At 42.8% G+C, this 22772-nt stretch overlaps 1 protein-coding gene across 1 annotated transcript; it reads right to left on the bottom strand.

Moving 5' to 3' along the window:
* Positions 1-16180: 16180 nt before the first annotated feature.
* On the bottom strand, positions 16181-20075 carry LOC147616624 (pentatricopeptide repeat-containing protein At2g27610-like). Its single transcript, XM_086777683.1, has 2 exons — positions 19909-20075; positions 16181-19832 (listed from the first exon to the last, which is right to left on the bottom strand). Exons 1-2 carry the CDS (start codon positions 19987-19989, stop codon positions 16350-16352), a joined length of 3564 nt encoding a protein of 1187 aa, XP_086633809.1. The 5' UTR covers positions 19990-20075; the 3' UTR covers positions 16181-16349.
* Between the last annotated feature and the right edge of the window lie 2697 nt (positions 20076-22772).

The following is a 22772-nucleotide window of genomic DNA, read 5'->3' as shown; positions in this document are numbered from 1 at the left end:
CGCACCCGAGCATTTCAAATCATTCACCACAGGGGAACGTAAAGTAGTCTATACAAAAGCCCAACGAACGCCTACCAATGGGAGTAGCGGTGTCTACGATGGCCCTGCGGCGGTAGTTAAGGAGATAGACTTAGCAGATCCGGGTGAGGAGTCTAAACCAGTTTTTATTGCTCAAGACCTCACCAAGGCAGAAGAAGCTGCACTTACGAAGCTTCTTAAAGAATTCAAGGACATATTTGCTTGGACATATCATGATATGAAGGGTGTTCCACCCTCGGTGGTGCAACACATGATTCCAATGATTAGCACTGCTCAACCAGTCCAGCAACGTCCCTACCCAATGAATCCTAAGTACGCAAAGATTGTACAAGAGGAAATTGAAAAGCTGGTAAAATGTGGATTCATATACCCAATTGAGCACTCAGAATGGGTTTCTCCGATAGTCATCGTGCCAAAGAAGAATGGAAAACTCAGAGTGTGCGTTGATCTCAAAAAGGTTAATGCAGCCACCAGAAGGGATCATTACCCCTTGCCATATTCTGAACATGTTCTTGAAAGAGTGGCAGGCAAGGAGGCATATAGCTTTTTAGATGGGTACTCGGGTTACAATCAGATCACAATTGCAGTCGAGGACCAAGCTAAAACAGCATTTATCAACGGAGTTTGGAGTGTTTGCCTTTCGCGTCATGGCTTTTGGCTTGACCAATGCACCTGCAACATTCCAACGATTGATAAACACGGCCTTTAAGGAATATCTAAGGGACTTCTGTGAAGTTTTCTTAGATGATCTTTGTGTTCATTCCTCTTGGGACGAGCACTTGATGTGTTTACGAAAAATATTTGAAAGGTGTAGATTATATCGCATCTCATTGAATCCTTTCAAATGCCAATTCTGGGTTAAACACGGAGTTATCTTAGGGCATATAGTGTCCAAAAATGGGATCTCCACCGACGAGAGTAAAATCAAGATCATTCTGGAATTGCCTCCACCCACCAACTATAAGGGAGTCCAACGCTTTATGGGCCACGTTGGTTATTATCGAAGATTTATTCTATTCTTCGCCGAGATAGCTCGACCATTGTATAAGCTTCTCATCGAGTTTATTTGGACCGAAGAATGTGACCGTGCCTATGAGCCATTAAAGAAGGCCTTGGCGAGTGCTCCAATCTTGAGAATGCCTAACTGGGATTTACTCTTCCATGTACATATTGATGCATCAAACTTTGCTATTGGGTGTGTGTTAACTCAACCTGGAGAACACAAGCTAGACTACCCCATTAGCTTTGCCAGTCGCCAGTTGAACAATGCTGAAATGAACTACACCACTACGGAGCGAGAAGGGTTGGCAATGATATATGCAGTAAGGAAATTTCGTTATTACCTCCTTGCCACCAAGTTTGTTTTCTATGTGGATCATCAAGCATTGTTGTATTTGGTAAACAAACCATGCTCCACAGGAAGAATCACACGATGGCTATTGATTCTTCTTGAGTTTGATTTCACTGTTGTTGTGAGACCTGGTAAAAAACATGTTATGGCTGATCATTTGTCTCGTATACCTAATGGTGAGGCTCCTACCGGGGTTGATGATGACTTACCTGACACTTCCCTGTTCATGGTGGAGACAATGCCTGAATGGAGTGAGAAGATTGTTAACTTTTTGGTTAATGGCTTTCCACCCAAGGAGCTTCGTAAAGATCTAGCTCGAAAGCTAATCAAAGAATGCGAACCCTATTGCCTGATAGCCGGGACTCTTTATAAAAGAGGAAAGGATGACGTTCTTAGGCGTTGTGCCCGAGAGGATGAGTATCTATACATTTTGCAAGAGGCACATATGGGTGTAGCCGGTGGTCACTTCTCAGGAGACTTAACTACGCGAAAGATCTTACAATCAGGGTATTGGTGGCCCACTATGTTCCAAGACGCATCACTCTTTGTGAGGGGTTGCGATGAATGCCAACGATATAAGAAACCCCAGAGGAAAGATCGGATGCCTCTACATCCGATCAAAGTAAACCAACCATTTGAAAAGTGGGGTTTAGACTTTGTAGGTCCAATTAGTCCAGCGGCCCGAAACACACAATCTCGCTATATTATTGTGGCCACTGACTATATGACCAAATGGGCTGAAGCGAAAGCGACACGTAAGGCAGATGCGAGGACAACAGCCAAGTTCCTCTTTGAAAATATAATCACACGATTCGGTTGTCCTTTTGAACTTGTGAGCGACAATGGTACGCATTTTATAAATGAAGTGATTAAGGAGCTCACAACAAATTTCATGATATCCCATCATAAATCTACTCCTTATTATCCGCAAGCGAATGGCCAAGCCGAGAGTACAAACAAGACATTAATCTCTGTTCTGACAGACTGTTGAAGCTCATCGCACGGATTGGGATCTAAAGCTTACAACAGCTTTATGGGCCTATCGTACTGCGTACAAAGTGGCTATTAATTGCACACCATTCAAAATGGTATATGGCCAAGAAGCAGTCATGCCGTGGGAATTTGTCATTCCAAGTCTTCGTGTTGCTACTCAAGAGGGTTGGGATGGTAATCCCTTAGCAGAGCATCTGTATATCCTTGAGCGGCTAAATGAAGAAAGACAATTGGCTGTGTACAATGCCCTTGTGGAGAAGGATAGAAGGAAAAAATGGTTTGATCGCCATCTAAAGGACAAGGACATCAAGGTTGGGGATAAAGTCCTGATGTATGGAGTGCGAAACGAAAAGAAAAAGCTCAAATATGCTGGTAAGGGACCGTATAGAGTATGTGAAATTACCCCACAAGGTACCATCAGAGTGGAGACTCTCGACGGAGTTGAAACCATTGGATTCCTTAATGGGAGTAAATTCAAACGATACTATGACCCCCTGAGCCAGGAGAAGTTACATGCAATCCATCAAAAGAAGGCAGCTAAAGAACAAGCTGAGCTTAAAAAGATACAAGCGAGAGTCGAAGCCAAAGAACGTCAACAGCGTGCTAGGCGACAACGAGAAGCCAACTTGGGAATTACGCAAGTATTTTTCGAGGAAGCAGAAGAGGATGCACTGGAATCTGACCCACCTCTAAGATACCCAATTGAGTTACAGAGTCCTTACGGGGAGGTGCTGTATAATGCATTATTGGATACAGGAGCTCAACACAATTTGCTATCATATGGCGTGTGGTGTCAACTGGGAAAACCACCTTTATCCAAGAGTCCTATCCAAGTTCAAGAATCAACAAGAAGAAAACCCCTGTCTCAGGAATTCTGCACACTCCGGTTGCTTATGACAAGGGAACCATAATTCAAAGCTTTTTGGTTATGCCTGCTGGTACCATGGAAGGGACTGTAATCTTAGGGCGCAAATGGATGATGGCCACCAAGTGCAATATCGATTGGGCAACCAGACAAGTCACAACACAAGAACCAACACTAGGTCGGACCGCTCAAAATCCCGCTCCTAAGCCATCGACTCTGGACAAAATGCTGGATAACAAAAAATCACAAAGTCTAGTGGTGGCAAAACCATCTTCGATTGTTGGCCACCCCTCTAACGCTTCGACGCTAAGAGTGGAAACAGGCAAGGTGGTCCCTAAAGCTTCACTTACTATGCCAAAGAGTACATACAAATGGGTCCCCAAAGCTTCGTTAACAGCTACTTCCCCTGCTCAATCTCGTTTAGCCACCAAGAAGCCTCGTAAAAGGAAAGCAGCTACCCACTCGAGAAAGGGCAATGTAACATCACGATGGATCCCTAAAAAATTATTAGTAGCCCAAGGGTACTACGAGGGGAATGACCAGATTTGGGTCCCTAAACATAAGTTGAATCCCTCTACATCACCTATAAAACCTTGCAAACCAATTGTTGCCACCCCAATGACAATTCAAGACCGTGGTAAGGGAAAGGTAATAGAGTGCTCCACACCACTTCTTCCAGAGTTAGTTTGGATTCCCAAACGATATCGATCATTACCACCTAGCTCAAGAAGGGGGGAGCCACATGAAACTTCTAGCTCCTCATGCCAGGCACACACTCATATAGAAGTCTCTACATGCTCTGCACCTACTCTTGTCAACACCCAACAAAAAACCGATGAGTCTACGTCTCCCCTTGTAATAGTATCGTCGGAAACCATTTCCTCCATTCGTCAATGGGAGCGTACACTACCATCTTTGCAATTGGATGTGGCCACAAGGATCATAAAAAGCTATCTGCCCACATCACAACCTATGACCCGCTGGACAAATTGGTTCCAAGAGGCTGCAACATCATTGCAAATAATATGATCTACCCAAGGAAAGGAGGAGCATGTACTCACGCTCAAAATTCTATTGCTTCCTCCTTAACCTTCTCCCCTGACCATGTAATTGCCAAATTCAAGGGGATGTATATATATAGCTTCATACATAGAAAAGAAAAGAGAAAAAAAATAGTAAAAAGAGCAAGAGCACAAAAACAAGAGAAATATCAGTATACAATCAAGAACTAGATTGACCTGTCATAAACCTACTGATGCTATATCTATGTTTGCAGATATGGAAGATGCCCGATCATCATACACTTCATCCACTCCTACCTTTGGTGAGAGGTATCATCTGTACCTTTCTCAGATATTCCACATGTGCTATCCTGTAATTGAAACTGAATGGGATCATATAGATGTACTAGCCAGAGAGGAAAATGTTGAAGAATTAGAATGGCTAATTCGCCTATTGACCATGACTGACCCCTACTCCGTAGAGGACATATCCCCGATAGCCCAATGCTTTCCTTTTCCACAAGATGACTATCCTCGCATGGTTACATTTTTGATGAGTTTATGTGGATGGGAAAATGAAAAGGAAATATCTGACAATGATGAATGGACGGATGAAACTCATGGCACTACTGAGGTTGACTTTATTTGTTTGGATGATGCGGATAGAGGCTTAGCCTTAGGGCTAGAGCCAAGACTCTACAACATCCTCTTACCGTATCCTCAGTAGTAGTGTGGTGACTGGTAGGTAGGTTAGTGTTTTTAAGTTTTTTCTAGTTTAGATTCCTTAAACAAGTCCTGAAATTTTCACACTGATGTGCCTCTCGAGGTATAGTGCTTGTTAGTTGATTGTACAGGCTAAAAAAGTTTGAGGTGGGTTCGCTTTCAAGTCCTGAGACTGCCGCAACGTTCATCAAAATATATCTACATTAAATTGCAAGCTGTCTCATCGAATCAAGGAGATCTCCAATTACAGGTGTAATTCTTCCATACCCACTCTCTTTCGTTTTTACTGTTCAATTAATTGCATAAACTATAATGCATGACCACATGGAAATTGTCAATGTGCTACTTAGTTTTTGAAGTTGCTTGCATGCTAATGTAAATCATTAATGAGCTTAACTTTATTGGAAATATTCCTAGGCAGCATGACGTCTTTAGTTAACCTTGGAATACGATTGTCTTAGGTCTAGGGTCAAACCATCTTAATGTTTGACACCTGGCCATGTGTGTGTTGACCTCTAGGACATAGCTATTACCCCTTTGTCGAAAGGATGCAAGACAAATTATAGTTCAGGAGCGAAGATCAAAAGAAATAGATTTTTTTTTTTAAAAAGCCTACAATAAATGGCAATACAAGTCTATGATGTGCTTTAGTGTTGGCCTATCGCCTTATTGATACTTGGTAGGCGAGGAGTATTCTACTCCAGACCGATGCCTTGGTTGGTAGGGGGTAGCCTTGCCTAAAGTGAGCTAATAGATTCCTGGATAATGCCTTGTGTTAAACATGGTACCAGGATCGATGTTAGTTTTGCCTTAGGAAGGTCGCCATTGTGTGTAAAAATTTTCACGTGTAAAAAAAAAAAAAAAAAGAGGCAAAAAGCTCCTGTAACTCTGATGTTTCTTGTTTCCCTAGGCTTGTGGTATTAACTTGTTCTTAGAGTAGACACAGTGTGGTCATGTGTTTATTTATTAAGCTTGGTTATTTTCCTTGACTTAGGCTAGTTATAAACCTTGATTAACCTTTGACACCTTGCTTACTCTTGATTTACTTTCAATAATTTTAAACTCCTATTAATTTGCTACACTAGCTCACTCATGTGACCCTTAAACTAAGTTCTCATACAACATCCATTGTGGTCTAACATGCTTGAATTTATACACTTTATATCTTTTGAATTCCAGCATACTTTCACTCTACTTCCCTCTTTTGCAGATGGTCAACAACAACCCTCTCGAGCTTACCATACCATAGCTTCCAAGGACGGAATCTACATCAGGAAGGGGGGCATGTTAACCCATGACGGACATTGAGACGTACTATGTTTTACGTCATTAATTTAAATATTCTGAGTCATGAGCCGGGCTTGTCGGCACCATATGTTAAGGATGAAGGGATTGGGTGATCGCCGATGAGAGGTGCACCTTGAATATTAGTAGGATAAGGGTTAGGGTTGGCCGGCCATGTATGGGCGCCCAAGTGTGAACGGCCAAGTCACCTATAAGAGTCAAATGTAACCCTAAAATCCTCATTCTCATGTGTTGTGAATACAAGAGTGCTCTTGCCTTATCTCCTTGGTTTCCTTCTCCTGCGTGTGTGAGAGAGAGAGAGAGTGAGTGAGAGAGCGATCGAGCACTGTGTAGCGGCACGGCGGCGGAGAGGCGGTAGAGCGGCGACGGCGGCTCCTCCTTCAAGGCTGCGACGCGGGAATCCTTCAAGGCGGCGGTTGAGCGGTGAGTGACACACCCTTGGCATTCTGTTTGAGCTTCCTTCCCTGGTTATATGCTTGCAGCCATTCGTGGCTCGCATACGGTGTCTGGCAAGTCCCCAGCTACGACCTGTGCGGCAAAAGCGCACAAGGGAGCATTGCAACAGAGGAGATACCAAAAGAAGGTGGCTAGAATAGGCTATAAGGAATCCGGATAGGAGGATCGAGACCAAGTGGCAATCCAAGAACAATTTTTTTCAAACTGTGGGCTTCGCTATTGGTGCACCATCCATTAGTATTCACCGGGTGTTGGTGGTCAACCAGCCTGTTTGGCCGCCGCCGAAATCACTAGATGGATTGACCATTGTGCAAAAAACCGGGCCTTCTTGTTTTGTAACAAATTTGTAAAACAGCTTCTTGATGAACAGGTAGTACCCATGGTCATAATGAAAAAAGGGAGATTATTTAGATAAGGGGATAGAGGAGTGAGAGTGGATCTAGTCTACCCGGCTAAGATTGTAGAAGAGTGTGCATCACTATTACAATAGAGACATACATGTCAAGTCTACTCAGGCTCTGAGGAGAGGAACAGCACCGAATAGGGATATAGGAGAGTTGAGAGAGCAATTCATTGAGTAGAGTTCTTCTAAGGCATTGTATTGTAATACTCAAGAATGGATTGGACCTTGTCTTACTATTGCTTTCTATCTATTCATCTCTATCTATGTAGTGTTCAATCTTGTGTTAAGTCATTCTTGTCTGGATGTGGAAGTCTGTCTGGAATCTAGATAGGTATAGGAACTAACCTGCTTGAATTCATGCTCAAACTCCCCCCAATTAGGTAGATAGTAGCTCATTAGCTTATTGCGTTAGGTGTAGCTGCATTAGTCATGACTCCTCTAGAGCCGACTAGGTGGTCTGGAACCACGTAAGTGTCGGGTCCTGACCAAATATTGATAGTAATATCAGAGAGGACTATGCATAGGTTAGGTCTAGAGCTCAATTATCCATCCACATTCAAGGTAACTTTAGCCAACAACTCCAGCATAAAGTGTTTGGGTGTAGTTAAGGATGTGAGAGTCACGGTTTGTGCAATGGAAGTAGAAGTTGCCATGTATGTGATTTCTAGAAAAGGGGAGGGGAGCTACCTGATTATACTAAGAAGATATTGGCTCATGGCCATGAATCGAGATCAAAGGGTGGGAACATGAACTTTGGTGCTAAATCCTTATGGATCTAAGGATTCTTCTAGCCAAACAATCCCTAATGATATGTGCAAGGGTACAGAAGTGGATTTGAGATATGAGACCACCGTAGATGAAGATAATGAGTAGTTGACCATTGAGACTAAAGAAGAAACATTAAGTACTGAAAATGATAGTTCATTTGATGTTATGGGCCTTACTTTCCAAAATAGGGAAGCTAAATAGGAGCTAGGGACACTACAATCAACAGACACACGAACTGAAGAGGGATTGAAACAAATGCTAGCATTAGACCTATCACCAGAAGAGCAAGAGGCCTACATCAACATGCTTAAAAGGTATCCCACTCTTTTCATCACTGGTTATTCAGAAATCATAGGAGTAAGGGATATTGAGCATCATATTGAGTTAAAGGTAGAAGCATAGCATGTGGTTCAAAAGTTAAGAAGGTTAGGAGTAGTGCAAAGAGATGCCTTGTTAGCAGAAGTGAATAAGTTATTGAGGGCTAGATCCATTTATCCAGTGGAGAACTTTGAATGGATATCTCCTGTGGTGGTGACTCCCCAAAAGAATGGAAAGTGGCAGGTTTGTGTTGATTACAAGCCCCCCTCAACACAGCCACAAAAAGAGATCATTTCCCCTTTTCATTTCAGGATGAAATTTTGAATGAGGTGGCTAGTCATGAATGATACCCTGTTTGTGATGGATACTCATGATATTTTGATATCAAAATAGCAAATCAGGACCAAAGGAAGACCACATTCAGGGGCTGTTTTGCTTATAGAGTCGTGCCATTTGGTCTTACGAATGCACGTGCCACATTTCAGTTGTTCATGAATTTTGTTTTCTAACCATTTTTGGGTCATCCATAAGAGTTTTCATAGATTATTTTTGCATATATATAGCAACAGGTCTTTACATTGCCAAAAGATGGAGGAAGGCTTAAAAAGATTGTTTTAGCTCGGTGGACAGTTGAATACAGATAAATGCCACATTGCCTAGGCTAAGGTAAGGCTCTTGGGCCACTTGGCTTTTTCACAAGGTATTGAGGCTGATCCATCAAAAGTGCAAGATCTCTTTGAGACGGGAAAAGTACACTAGACTGTGCCAACAAAAAAATACACATGCTAGAGAACACCAAATTGGGTCCCAACTGCCCCACAAGCGTGTGCCAAAAGCATCCCCGCTTGAGTATTTTTATAGATATTATTCCATCAAAAGTAGGTTGCATGACTATTTTAGCCCAAGCTTACTCCACAAGCTTTCTTTTTACAAAAATAGCTCAAACACTAGAGCTTGTTCACACACAATGTAAATAATCAAAACTCTTCTAGCATATGTGCTAGGAATATAGTGATGACATGTACAAGCACACATAAATAATTTGTACAAACATTTGGCACGTGGCCAACAAAAATAACTCATAAAATAACCTTATGCACATTCGCACATATAATAACCTTATGCACATTCCATTACTACTGATTTCTACACACATTAAATCAAGCATTTTTTTTTATGATTATTATGCATCAAAAATATGATAAAATATATACATGTAATAGTCTTCCCGTTTGAGGAAACAATTGTCCTCAGTTGTGTAGAAGAAAATTCTACAACAACAAACGTTGCTATCGATGTCATAACCTGCAAGGTAAACTCAAAGGTTCGAACATGACTCAGAGGTTGATTTGGCATGGCTCAGAGATTCTTATGGACATGGAATACCATAAACAGACTTAGAGGTTCATTGACCGAGCATGGCTCAGAGGTTTGGGTGAACATGGACTGCAACAATAAAACTCATGCGGCACCTAAATCGGTGACCCTCGCACTCATCATCAAATCACAAATAATAAGACGAAATAATATGATATAGACAAGATCCCTTATGTGCGACTCACGCTCTCTGCTCATCACATCTCTCTCAAACGCAAACATATTAGTTGTTCAAATTACTTTCCCTTCTCCGAAATAATATGATATAGACGAGAACCCTTATGTGCAACACACGCACTACTCATCATCTCTCTCTCAAATGTAAACATATTAGTTGTTCCAATTAACTTCCCTTCTCTACTATTAATCTCAATTGAAATGTTGATAGACACAAACACAACATACACTCACCACTTGTTTCACTACGATGAGAGTATCATTATACACATCATCTATGAAAGATCCCTGCCCCCTCCGCGCAACGGATTCAGGGTTGCTAGTAGCAGAAGTAGCACTCCTTGCGCAATGCAGGGTCCTCTCACTCGTCGATGATATCCGGATAGGAGACTAATCCCTCGGTTCTTCCAAAACCGAACCCGGAAAAACTTCCCTTGCCCGGAAAGCACGGGCCATTCCTCCAGGATATTTTTACTCTAACGTAGTCAAGGTCATTACTGACCAAACTGATCCGACCGAACCTAAAGTCACTTGGTCAGATCAAGGAAGAAACTTGCACTTGAATCATAGAGATCAACGCTTTTTTCCCCATCGAGAGGCACAGCCATTGATTCCTTTTTCCATATAACAATTACTATCCGAGATTTACTTCATCTAGCGTATTACAACAGAAATTGAGTCTCATTTTACGGATCCATCAGTCTAGCCATCCAGTCCCATGGGTTAGCCAACCGCCCACAGCCACTGTAGTGATGGGATCCAATTAAGGATTTGGTTAGGTTTTATCCCGGGTACCAGGGAAAAGAGTTCCCAGGCCCCTAGCTAGATGTTCATGCAAACTTAAAGCTAGTCACACCACTTACACACCCAATATGAAATTTCTTTCTTCACACATTCATCTATCTTTAAAACAATCATTTAATGAAGCCATAGTATCACTGATCACAATCCTCCAAAATATCCGGTTGAATCTTAATTTCCAATCATTCCTTCATCGGAGTATTTATGGCATCATTGGCAACCAGAATGCTCACCACCTGTCCACTCATCAGGGACCTTTTTGATAGTTCCTAGCTCATAGTACCCGACAATATATTCACTTATAAAAAATTCAAGATGGAATCTCCATTGAAGATCAGCAAGATCAACCAACAGATCCATATAAAAGAGTCATGGACTCATCCGTTGAGGACCAGCAAGGTCCATCAACCAGATCCATGCCTGATTTGAGAAAACAACTCTTACTCCTTGTTTCAATATCTTCCACGATGCACGTGTGGGTATCTTCGGCGACCCAGAGCCCGAGCACCGTATGGTCAGCACCCTCTAGGATCCTTCGCAGGTCACCTAGCACTTCACTCATTGCCCGCTTCCTTGGTCCCTCTTCCACCGTACCGGAAGCTCACCATTTAAATCGAACTGAGGCTGGTCGGTCGATCTTGCTACGCGAGGCGTCCTCCATTGACTCTACGTCAGCTGTTGCAACTTTATCAGAGTTAGGTCTCCATGACCTTATTCACAAGACGGTCAAAATGCTTCCCCAGCATTCTTGACATAAAACAATCATTTACAAATAGGTCACAAATACAGTTTCTATAATGAACTCTCGTCTTTCCACATCAATTCATATTACTTAATCCACATCCAATTCATATGTGTACCCATTCTCATCCAATCACATCATTTTCCATCTCATCACATCAGATTCATTCACATCACATATCATATAGTGATAGACCCTTGCTAGCATGTAGTATGGTGGTTAAGTTAAACCTCTTCCCATGAAGGACTCATCATAGAGCATTGCTTAGGTATAGGTGGGTGGCCTTGCATATGGCTTCGGACTTGGCTTAAGGGTGTGGTGTGAATGGGTTTTTGCTAGGGGGGAAGCTATGTTTATTTGTTGCTTACTTGAACAAGGGCTAATCTCAAAAAATAATAACAGAGAAGAGTGCCCTAGTGAGAAGAGTTGTACCACATATTAGAGAAGAACCATGAAGGAGCTTATGGAGGGTATTTTTTCCTTCAAGATAACTCTTCGCAAAATACTACAAGAAGGATATGTGTGGCCATCTATCCTAAGAGATGTTCAACATTGGTCTAAGTCTTGCCCCATCAATGTCAACAAATGAGCAAAAGAATCCTCAGATATGAACCTAGGAATGTGATACTTGCACATGATATTTTTGAAAGATGGGGGATCAATGCTATTGGTTCATTGCCAATTACTGCAAGGAGAAAATGCTATATCCTTACAGCATCGATTATTTGTCTCCTTGGGCTGGGGAAAAGGCAGTAAAATAGGTAGCTAAATTCGTGTATGAAGGTGTGTTGCCTCTTTGGTGTACCATTAGAATTGTTGTCTGATAGGGGATCAGGTTTTCAAAGTGAGCTCATGGACCTATTGTGTGAGAAGCTAATTATTAAACATCCGTACGCTACTCCTAATTATCCTCAGTGTAATGGCTTGAAGTGAGCTCATGGACCTAAATTCGTGTATGAAGGTGTGTTGCCGCTTTGGTGTACCATTAGAATTGTTGTCTGATAGGGGATCAGGTTTTCAAAGTGAGCTCATGGACCTATTGTGTGAGAAGCTAATTATTAAACATCCGTAAGCTACTCCTAATTATGCTCAGTGTAATGGCTTGAAGTGAGCTCATGGACCTATTGTGTGACAGGGGATCAGGTTTTTGAAGTAAGCTCGTGTACCTATTGTGTGAGAAGCTAAATATTAAACATCGGTATGCTACTCCTAATTATCCTCAGTGTAATGGCCTGAATGAGCAGTTTATGAGACCACGAGGTGCTAGCTCATGCAAGAAGAGAATAGGGCAACTCTCCACCCACAACAGCTGGATATAGACCTTAGCCGGCTAAACATAGCCCTGGCCGTCCACACTAGTTTGGACTCCCCTAAACCGCCCAATTCCCCCAAGCCTTACCCTTGTCTTGACATTACTCCCCCCTTTTGGAAGAGTTTTCATCCTTGAAAACAAAGGTAGGATATCGGGCCTTGAGAGTACTAACATCCTCCCAAGATAAATCTTCTCCCAGTCTATCCTTCCACTTAACTTGACATTGTTGTCTAATTCTGTAAAACGGGTTCGCTTCTCTTGGAAATCTAAGATGCGCTCTAGGTCGTGCAACAAAATCGGAGGCTTAATTAAATCTACAAGAATACCTGTATCCACCACATTGGCATCTTCACCTAGGCATTTTTGCAGATGACTAACATGAAAAACTGGGTGAACCTTGGAATGTTCTAGCAAAGCTAACTTGAAGGCAACTTCACCTACACGCTTAAGTATTGTGAAAGGTCCACAATACCTAGGCAAAAACTTTGGCACTTTGCCCATCCTCAAAGTTTCGAAACTCGGGGGAACCTTGAGAAATACTTGGTCACTGTTTTCAAATGTGACCACTCTCAATGGTCTTCGTCCGCATAATGCATGTAACGATGTTGGGCCCATTTAACATTTTCCTTAGCGATCTTCAACATATCGTTATAATATTGTAGAAAATATTTAACCCTTTGAATTGTTTCAGTAGCTAACCCCATAGCTATTGGGGATCGGGGTTGAAAGCCATACATAAGCATGAAAGGACTAAAGCCAATAGCGACATGCTTCGCACTATTATAAAAAATTTCTAAAATTGGTAAGTAATCATGACACGAACTCGTCGTCCGTTTTATGTGTCTATGCATCTGAGAACAGAAGTGGCCTAGGTAAGGGTGGACCTCATTTTGTGCCATATGGCTCCATTATAGTCATACATTTATAAAGAAATGCAATTTTCCATTCAAGTACTAATACCATTGCCAATAAGTTTCCCTTTCGAGTCTAGGACATGTCGAATGTTCGTAATATCCTAGCTAGTAAGAAAGGGACACCAAGACTACCTCTTGGGCAGTTGAACACCACACTATGTATATAAGGCAACTCCTTGGATGTGAACTTCACTTTTACCTATGCAATAGTGAAACTTGGATCTCTACCTTGGCATCTATGTTGAGCATTTCGTATATAATATATACTTCATAAGTCATTTCTCTAGCAGATGAAACCACCCTTAGTAATAGTAGGCTTAGTAGTATCTTTTCTTTTGTAAGCATCAATAAATATGATGTTGGCTGAGCTCATTAGGTGACAGTCCAACAATTGCAACCACTTGTATCCCCACAGTTCATATGCTAGGCAATTATATTGTGTATTCGTATATAATCCACATGTAAGAGTCTTGTAAATGGTAGATGAATCAATACAAGTCAGTTTTTCATCTTGAACATTGTCTTTGTTATGTTCTTTGATCAATGCTATTAAGTACTATTAATCCAGATAATTATTCAAGTGTCGACTAATCCGTCGATACTTTTGGTGATCCTACTGCATCCGAATACTTGGAAATGCTCTAGTTTTCTTACTTTTTGGGCGCTAGGATGTAGTGATATGTATAGATTTGGTTTGGGTGAATAGTTTGCCACTTCTAGTAAAAGTTCAGATTCTGTATTGTTTGTTTTTTATTTGGTCTGTCCGTTGTTATCTTTTTTTGTCATGTTCAGGTTCTTTTGTTCTCTATGTTGATATGTATGCCTTGCATTAGGACCATTCCACATGTTACCATCCTGTTGGCTTGTTTTTGGCGTATGGAGAGGGTTTTAGCCATAATGTCGTAATGCGGAAAGTATTGCTTGGCTGAGGCCTAGGAAGGATGTGTTGAACATGGCCAATGTTGGACTCCTCCTACCAAGCTCAAGCAAGGGGATAGCTGTAGATAGCTCCCTCTTAAATGTTTTTTCTCACTCTCTCTCAATCCCTAGCTTCACACAAGCCCTAGATCTCAGCTCTTATCTCATGCATACATGCTAATACTTAGGGTTTGGGAAGGCAATGTCCTCTCTTAGTTCCGGAGTTTTCTTTATCATGGCCTCTCCTCTTTTCTTCTGGGACTAGGCATTGCAACCAAGTAGATTGGAGTTTAAGGTGACCACACAAGCATTGGCTTCATCGGTTTGCAACACCTACAATACAAGCAACCGCTTTAGTGTGACAACGAAGGTGAGAACCATTCGACACGCATGCTTTCCACACAAGGAGATGAAGCTATGGAGCTTTGACTCTAGCTTGGTTTTGAGGTAAGCTCCCTAACGACCCTTGCATCAACAAGACTAAACATGAATCGGCACCGGTTTCGGGGAGTACCTTTTGCTTTACAAATCTTTCCATTGTTTGTGGAGTCTTGTCTGAATTCGAGGGATTTGGATCGTCTGGGAGTATTGGAGGATGTTAAATTCTTAGCATTACAAAGCCTTTTTTCTTTTTAATACATTTTACACATTCCATTTTAAAAAAAGACATGAAAGAAACAGGTGCAACTTTGTGACCCCAAGAGAATAGGATGCTCGTGGTTCTTGGTAGAGGTGCTGAGTTTGAGTCACACCAAGCATTCATGATGCCTTCTGTGTATAATTTAATGCCTTCTAAAAAAGCACCACCACATGCTATGGTTGATGATGTTCGCATGTCCCAGGTATACATACAAGGATTAGAAATAAATTCACATTCGATTTTGTCATCTCAGTCCCATTTCTCTTGAAATGGTTAAGAGTTGCTCAGTTGTAGCAGCTAATGGGAGCCCTGCCTGCAGTTTAAATGTTACAAGTTACATGATGTGTCCAATGAAATGAGTGTTTTGACCAAGTCATGACAAGTGTTGCCAATCACCGTCTTCTTAAGAACTTCCAGGATAAAGTCCCTTCTCACCCCATCTGAATACAGCGGCATGCAAGGAGTGCTCTAAGATAGATGGAAGTCCACGCTTCTAATGATATTCAAAGCTGCAGTGTGAGCATTGTATCCTATGGAGAAAAGGATATCAAACTGGTTTGAGCTGACCAATCGGAGGTAGGAGTAGGAGGTACTGTTAGAAGTCATCTCCTGTCCAGTTTTATACAGCAGGGCTTTTGTTGTGGGTGTGCCCGCCCTTATCAAGTGTTTTATCATTTTTACTCACTCCCCGCATTTTTCCCCTATTTTTTCCCATTTTTCTGTGGCTTGGGAGGCAGCCCATGTGCTGGCCGACTGCTGAACTGGTCCACGACTGCATCTGGGAGGTGGCCGACTGCTGTTGGTCTGGCCGACTGGAGATGTGTCTGGTCGTGGAGTTCTTAGGGCCAGTCGGCCTGCTGTAGGCAGCCAACTGCACATGTGGGGGCATATATATAGGCCCCCAGCCCCATACCACTCTTTGTATCATATTCGGGATCTTCTTGTGTATATCAGAGCAGAGTTACACGCCTATATCTCTCTCTCTCTTCTAAAACATCAATGATTGTGGAAGACTCTTGATTAAAACAACAGTACGAAACAATACAACACAATAAAGAGAAAGCCAAAAAAATAGTTGCTGCACAACTCACCTCTAGAGTCCTAGAAATGCTATATATCATCGAATTGCAAAAAGGCTAAAAGAGAACAAATGCTTCACTTCAGCATACTCAATAGTTCAGTCCTCAGAAGTCTAGCAACAACATTTGGAGTGAAATAAAGAGAAGTCTAGGCAGTTGCACTACCATCACCAATATTCCTCACAAGTACACTTTCCATCCTCGAAAATGTGAATGCGGTTTGCATCTTTGACCTGAATTTTGCGCTGCTCCACTTTTGATATAAGTGATGTAGTAAAATGGCAGTCACCACAAACCCGCATGTTCTTCGTAACACATATAGGTGTCCCTTCAGGTGTATTGATGAGGGCACATGCGATGGCCAACTTCTCACTATGCCTGCATAGCGCATCTTCCTTTGCATCATCTGAAATGTCTTGTGACACCCAATGCAAACCTGGGGAATAGCCTTCCTGCGATATTTTTTTACCAATGTCTTTTAGTTTCGTATAGATATTTTTGCCTTGGGGATGACTGTCATCCCCGACAATAAACGAATGTACATTTCCACTTGCATCAATCCACCAACAACGTCCTGGCATCTTCCATGCACTATTTTCCATTCTCATAGCTTCAACCTTGTCCGCTTCCTCTCGCATGCCAGCAGCTGCATATATATTACTCATGCAGACATATGCTGCAGCATCCTTTTCATCCAATTGTACTGCATGTTCAAAGGCCAATCTTCCAAGCTTCACATTTCCCCATTTTCGACAAGCACCCAACAGAGCAGACCAAAGAGGAAGACAATCAGAAGGTGGCATCTTCTCAATCACTCCAATTGCCTTGTCGAAGTGCCCTGCACGGCTGAAAAGATCAACCATGCAAGTGTGGTGCTCTAGAGTTGGGATGATGCAATGGACTGTGCTCATAGTCTCAAAGTACATTTGCCCCTCATCCACTAGACCTGTGTGACTGCACGCGGTAAGCAAAACAACAAATGTGACCAGATCTGGCTCTATACCTTCTTCTATCATTTTGTTGAATGAGTAAAAAACAGTTTCAACATTTCCAAGCTGGGCATATCCTGCGATTAGTGCATTCCAGGAGACTACATTCCGAACTGGAAGCTCGTCAAATATTTCTTGCGCTTTTGCAAGTGCACCACATTTGGCATACATATCCACCAATGCAGTGCCAAGCACAATATCTTTTTCCAATAAGCCCTGCCTGACGACCTCAGCATGTACCTCTTTGCCCTTCTCAACTGCTCCTATGCTGCCACAGGCTTTCAAGATGCAAATAAAGGTGACTGCATTTGGGGAGAAACCCTCCTCTCGCATCCGTCCAAAGCAGTTCAGAGCCTCATCACCATGCCCATGTTCGGCATATGCTGCGACTAGCGCGTTCCAGGAGACTACATCCCGAACTGGAAGCTCGTCAAATACTTCTTGCGCTTTTGCAAGTGCACCACATTTGGCATACATATCCACCAATGCAGTGCCAAGCACAATATCTTTTTCCAATAAGCCCTGCCTGACAACCTCAGCATGTACCTCTTTGCCATTCTCAGCTGCTCCTATGCTGCCGCAGGCTTTCAAGATGCAAATAAAGGTGACTGGATTTGGGGAGAGACCCTCCTCTCGCATCCGTCCAAAGCAGTTCAGAGCCTCATCACCATACCCGTGTTCGGCATATCCTGCAACTAGGACACTCCACGACACTACATCCCGAACTGGAAGCTCGTCAAACACTTCTTGCGCTTTTGCAAGTGCACCACATTTGGCATACATGTCCACCAACGCAGTGCCAAGCACAATCTCTTTTTCCAATAAGCCCTGCCTGACAACCTCAGCATGTACCTCTTTGCCCTTCTCAACTGCTCCTATGCTGCCACAGGCTTTCAACATGCAAGTAAAGGTAACTGCATCTGGGGCGAGACCCTCCTGTTGCATCCGTCCAAAGCAGTTCAGAGCCTCAACACCATGGCCATGTTCGGCGTATCCTGCGACTAGCGCATTCCAGGAGACTACATCTCGAACTGGAAGCTCGTCAAATACTTCTTGAGCTTTTGCAAGTGCACCACATTTGGCATACATATCCACCAACGCAGTGCCAAGCACAATATCTTTTTCCAATAAACCCTGCCTGACAACCTCAGCATGTACCTCTTTGCCCTTCTCAGCTGCTCCTATGCTGCCACAGGCTTTCAAGATGCAAATAAAAGTGACTGCATTTGGAGAGAGACCCTCCTCTCGCATCTGTCCAAAGCAGTTCAGAGCCTCATCACTATGCCCATGTTTGGCATATCCTGCAATTAGGGCACTCCAGGAGACCACGCTGCGAACTGGAAGCTCGTCAAACACTTCATGCGCTTTTGCAAGTGCACCACATTTGGCATACATATCCACCAACGCAGTGCCAAGCACAATATCTTTGTCCAATAAGCCCTGCCTGACAACCTCAGCATGTACCCCTTTGCCTTTCTCAGCTGCTCCTATGCTGCCGCAGGCTTTCAACATGCAAGTAAAGGTAGCTGCGTCTGGGGTGAGACCCTCCTCTCGCATCCGTCCATAGCAGTTCAGAGCCTCATCACCATGCCCGTGTTGGGCATATCCTGCGATTAGCGCATTCCAGGAGAAAACATCCCGAACTGGAAGCTCGTCAAACACTTCTTGCGCTTTTGCAAGTGCACCACATTTGGCATACATATCCACCAACGCATTGCCAAGCACATTATCTTTTTCCAATAAGCCCTGCCTGACAACCTCAGCATGTATCTCTTTGCCCTTCTCAGCTGCTCCTATGCTACCACACGCTTTCAAGATGCAACTAAAGGTGACTGCGTCTGGGGAGAGACCCTCCTCTCGCATCCGTCCAAAGCAGTTCAGAGCCTCATCACCATGCCCGTGTTGGGCATATCCTGCGATCAGAGCACTCCAGGAGACTGCATCCCGAACTTGAAGCTTGTCAAACACTTCTTGCGCTTTTGCAAGTGCACCACATTTGGCATACATATCCACCAACGCAGTGCCAAGCACAATATCTTTTTTCAATAAGCCCTGCCTGACAACCTCAGCATGTATCTCTTCACCCTTCTCAGCTGCTCCTATGCTGCCACAGGCTTTCAAGATGCAAATAAAGGTGACTGCATCCGGGGAGAGGCCCTCCTCTTGCATCCGTCCAAAGCAGTTCAGAGCCTCATCACCATGCCCGTGTTGGGCATATCCTGCGATCAGGGCACTCCAGGAGATTACATCCCGAACTGGAAGCTCATCAAACACTTCTTGTGCTTTTGCAAGTGCACCACATTTGGCATACATGTTGAGTAGGGCAGTACCTACATAAATGTTCTTTTCAAGCAACCCCCTTTTGAGAATATCAGCATGTATTCTGCTGCCTTTGCACAGGTCTTTTTGCTTGGCACAAGCCTTCAGTAAGGCTACAAGAGCAGTATCCTCTTGAAACTCCCGGTGGTTGCTGTTGCTATCTCCTTGTCGTGCTTTGTGGTGGATTTCCTTGGCCTTCGTCATCCGCTTAGTCACACAGAACTCTCGTTGCAGTCCTCTTCTTCTGAGCTCCTCTTGGACCCAGGATGGATTGTACCACCCGTCCATCCACAGCGACTCCTTTGTCATTTTATGTTTGAAGTCTGGGGATCTTGGGCTTCTCTGTGATGCAAAACAATAACTCAGGAAAGCCAATAGGTTTTCGTGTACTCTCATGTAATTGTAAAACAGTGCTTACCTTGCTGGTTCGATTGTCCCACCATTGGGAGGGATTCCTGAAGTACTCCTTCCATAAGAAGTCCATGTCTCTGCATGCCATAGAGAGGGAACCAAGACGAAGTCCTTTTCGTTTGTTAAGTGGTGAGCTCTCTGGAGTGGAACGCCAGGAAAATGCACCAACAAAAAAAACAAAACAAAACAAAAACCCCAAAAAAAAAAACTCGTTACTTTTCCGAGGTCTTATTTCATCACTTTTAATTAATTTGCACGATGATGTTTTGCTACCCCTATGTGATATGCCTCCCCTTAAACATTTTTTTAATTTCTATGGAATATGCCCTTTTTAAAACGACGGCCCCAAGGCTAAGGCTAAAAGGTTTATAAAATAGGCTCCCCTAGAATATTTTTTTTATTAATTTTTATGGAATATGCCCTTTTTAATACGAAGGGCCCCCAAGGCTATGGCTAAAAGGTTTATAAAGCTAAATGGGTGTTAGGTAGGATTTTACATGTGTGAAATTTTTGGGATAGTGTGTATGCATGGGGCTGGGTGGCAATTAAGGGGGTGCATGGGGTGGCTCGGTCATGGGCATGCTCTGCTCTTTTCTTCATGCGTGCTGGTCTTTTCGTTCTAGATGCGCCTCGCTCCTACGTTGCATGGGGCGGCTCGGTCGTGGTGGGTGTCCTCTGCTCCTTTCTTCATGTGTGCTGGTCCTTTCGTTCTAGGTGCACCTCCTCTGCTGAGGGGAGATGCGGGCATCCTATGCACCTCCTCTAATGCGTGTTGCATGGGGCAGCTCGGTCGTGGGTGTCTCCTATTGTGCACCTCCTCTGCTACTACTGAGGTGAGATGCAATCACTTCTTTCTTCCTGCGTGTTGCTCAAAGCATCCGCGTGTTGAGTCGTCTATGATGTTCTGTTGCTGGTTTGATTTGATGAGAACCTTGATTAGTTATTATTTAGTTGCTAATTAATGCTTGTTTAGTTGATGCAATGTAAATAGTACTTCAGCCTTGTACATACCCGAAGAAATAATTTTGATGATTATATGCAATAACTTTTCGAAAAATGTCTATCTTTTCAATTTTTGTGCAAGAGAGAATTTTTTTTTTGCAAACCATTGAATTTAAAATATTTATTGCAAACCATTGAAACCAAGGTCTAAACCTACCAAAAAAAATACTAAGGTAAGAACCTTAGTAAATTAATGTAAAAAAAATTCCCGCCCTTAATTAATGCAAATTTTTTTTGAGTGAATAGGTATGCGAAATTTTTGTGCAAGGATACTTGTACCTAGATCACCCATTAAGAGCCGTAAAGAACTCCACACATCACGAAACCTTACATTACTTCAAACTCAACCTCTGAAGTATGCAACGTTGCCTAATCATGACGGTTCCCTCGAACATGCTAATGTGCTTGTAAGCTAAAGTGAAAACAGTTGCTGTACAGGCTTCGTCCTCATAGTTGGGTGAAAGAACATGCCTTGTGATAGAAATCCTAGATGGCGATACTAGACTTAGTTATCCTCACTAAGCATTGCTAGGAACAGTGGGGTAATCCAACACTTCAACTAGCCGAAATGGTTATAAAACTAATTGACGGATCCTCATATAAACCATTAGGGATGTACACGATTCAAATCAATTAGCTTAGCTTTGAAACATACCTTTATCGTGATGGATTTTCAAAGACCTAGAACATTTGATGCAATTCTTCGTCATCCATTCAAGCGTGACACATGTTTCGTTCATGATTGGGACACAAATAGAATCTACTTAGAAACAATAAGGACTTCACTATGGGAATCAACCTCAACACATGGAAGTCTCAACCTATGGGTAGATTGCTTTTCGATGGCGAGTCTCAGACTACGAAGAGAACTAGCATCTTTGTTGGCATTGCCCTAATGAATAAATATCAAACTTGTAACAAAGTCCTTGAGGATGAGCTTAAGGAACATGCCCATGACCCTTGTTTTTATTTAAATAGTACGACATGGTGTAAATATAGGGTACCATAGATACCAGAACGGAAACCTACTTGCTTCACTCTACTTTACTATGAGTGTTGTGCCCACTAACATAAAGCAAGACCATGTACCTTCAAGCTGGTTTGGGTTCCAAACTCAAGGGATTCACAAGCCATAACTTATGGTGTCATGTGAGTGTAAGGGTGGGCTTAAGCTTATAAGTTAGGGGGGGTAAGGGATCTTATGGGGGGGGGAGAGGTGGGGGAGGGTGCGAGTAGTGGAGAATGGAAGCAAGGGATTGGTTTCTACTTGTAGTTCACAATATGTGATCTACTGGTGTAGGTTGAAAACTTGATAAGTTTATCAGTTTTTTAAGTTGACCACCCATGCACGAAAAAATATCCCTAAGAGATCATTCACATGCGTATAATGTCTAAACTAATTAGGGCAAACGAACACTCGGTTGACCCAATGAAGAGTACGCCAGGCCTCCTAAGGTTGTAACGGGCTCTGTGAGAAAATATAAAAGTAAAAAAAAAAACATGTGTGCTTGCTCATTAATAAGGAGTAATTAGGCAATGAAACATCGCAACGATAGAAAGACTATGTGGACCGACACCCTCACTGAACCCAATGGCTGATATCTTCGAGCCATTGAGATTTATGCCCCAAATGCACCTCCCAATACCATTTGCCATGCCAACAACAAGAGTGTTATCGGGTTTTGCACCCCTTGTCACTTCAATCCAATCGAGCTTTGGTCCTTTACACCTAGCATTTCCATAATTCCTATAGGTACCAACTCTTTCCAACCCTTGGATGCCCACACCTTGGACATACTGACTAGTCTAGGAAGGGGGGTAGCCCAAGGACTCAGTGAGTCCCTACCATCAAGAGCACTCACATAACAG

This window comes from Cibotium barometz, chromosome 38 (assembly GCF_041138505.1).
Source record: "Cibotium barometz isolate CiBa-2024 chromosome 38, ASM4113850v1, whole genome shotgun sequence".
Lineage (NCBI taxonomy): Eukaryota > Viridiplantae > Streptophyta > Polypodiopsida > Cyatheales > Cibotiaceae > Cibotium > Cibotium barometz.
Note: the sequence above shows the minus strand (reverse complement) of the source record. Positions and strands in the feature narration are given on the sequence as shown.

What these genes read in the sequence shown, in the direction of transcription:
- LOC147616624 (XM_086777683.1), bottom strand. Translation starts at nt 19,989, where the DNA reads ATGGCATGCAGAGACATGGACTTCTTATGGAAGGAGTACTTCAGGAAT. An exon ending in GGGACAATCGAACCAGCAAG is followed by an intron (nt 19,833 to 19,908) that starts GTAAGCACTGTT and finishes TTTGCATCACAG; the next exon opens with AGAAGCCCAAGATCCCCAGA.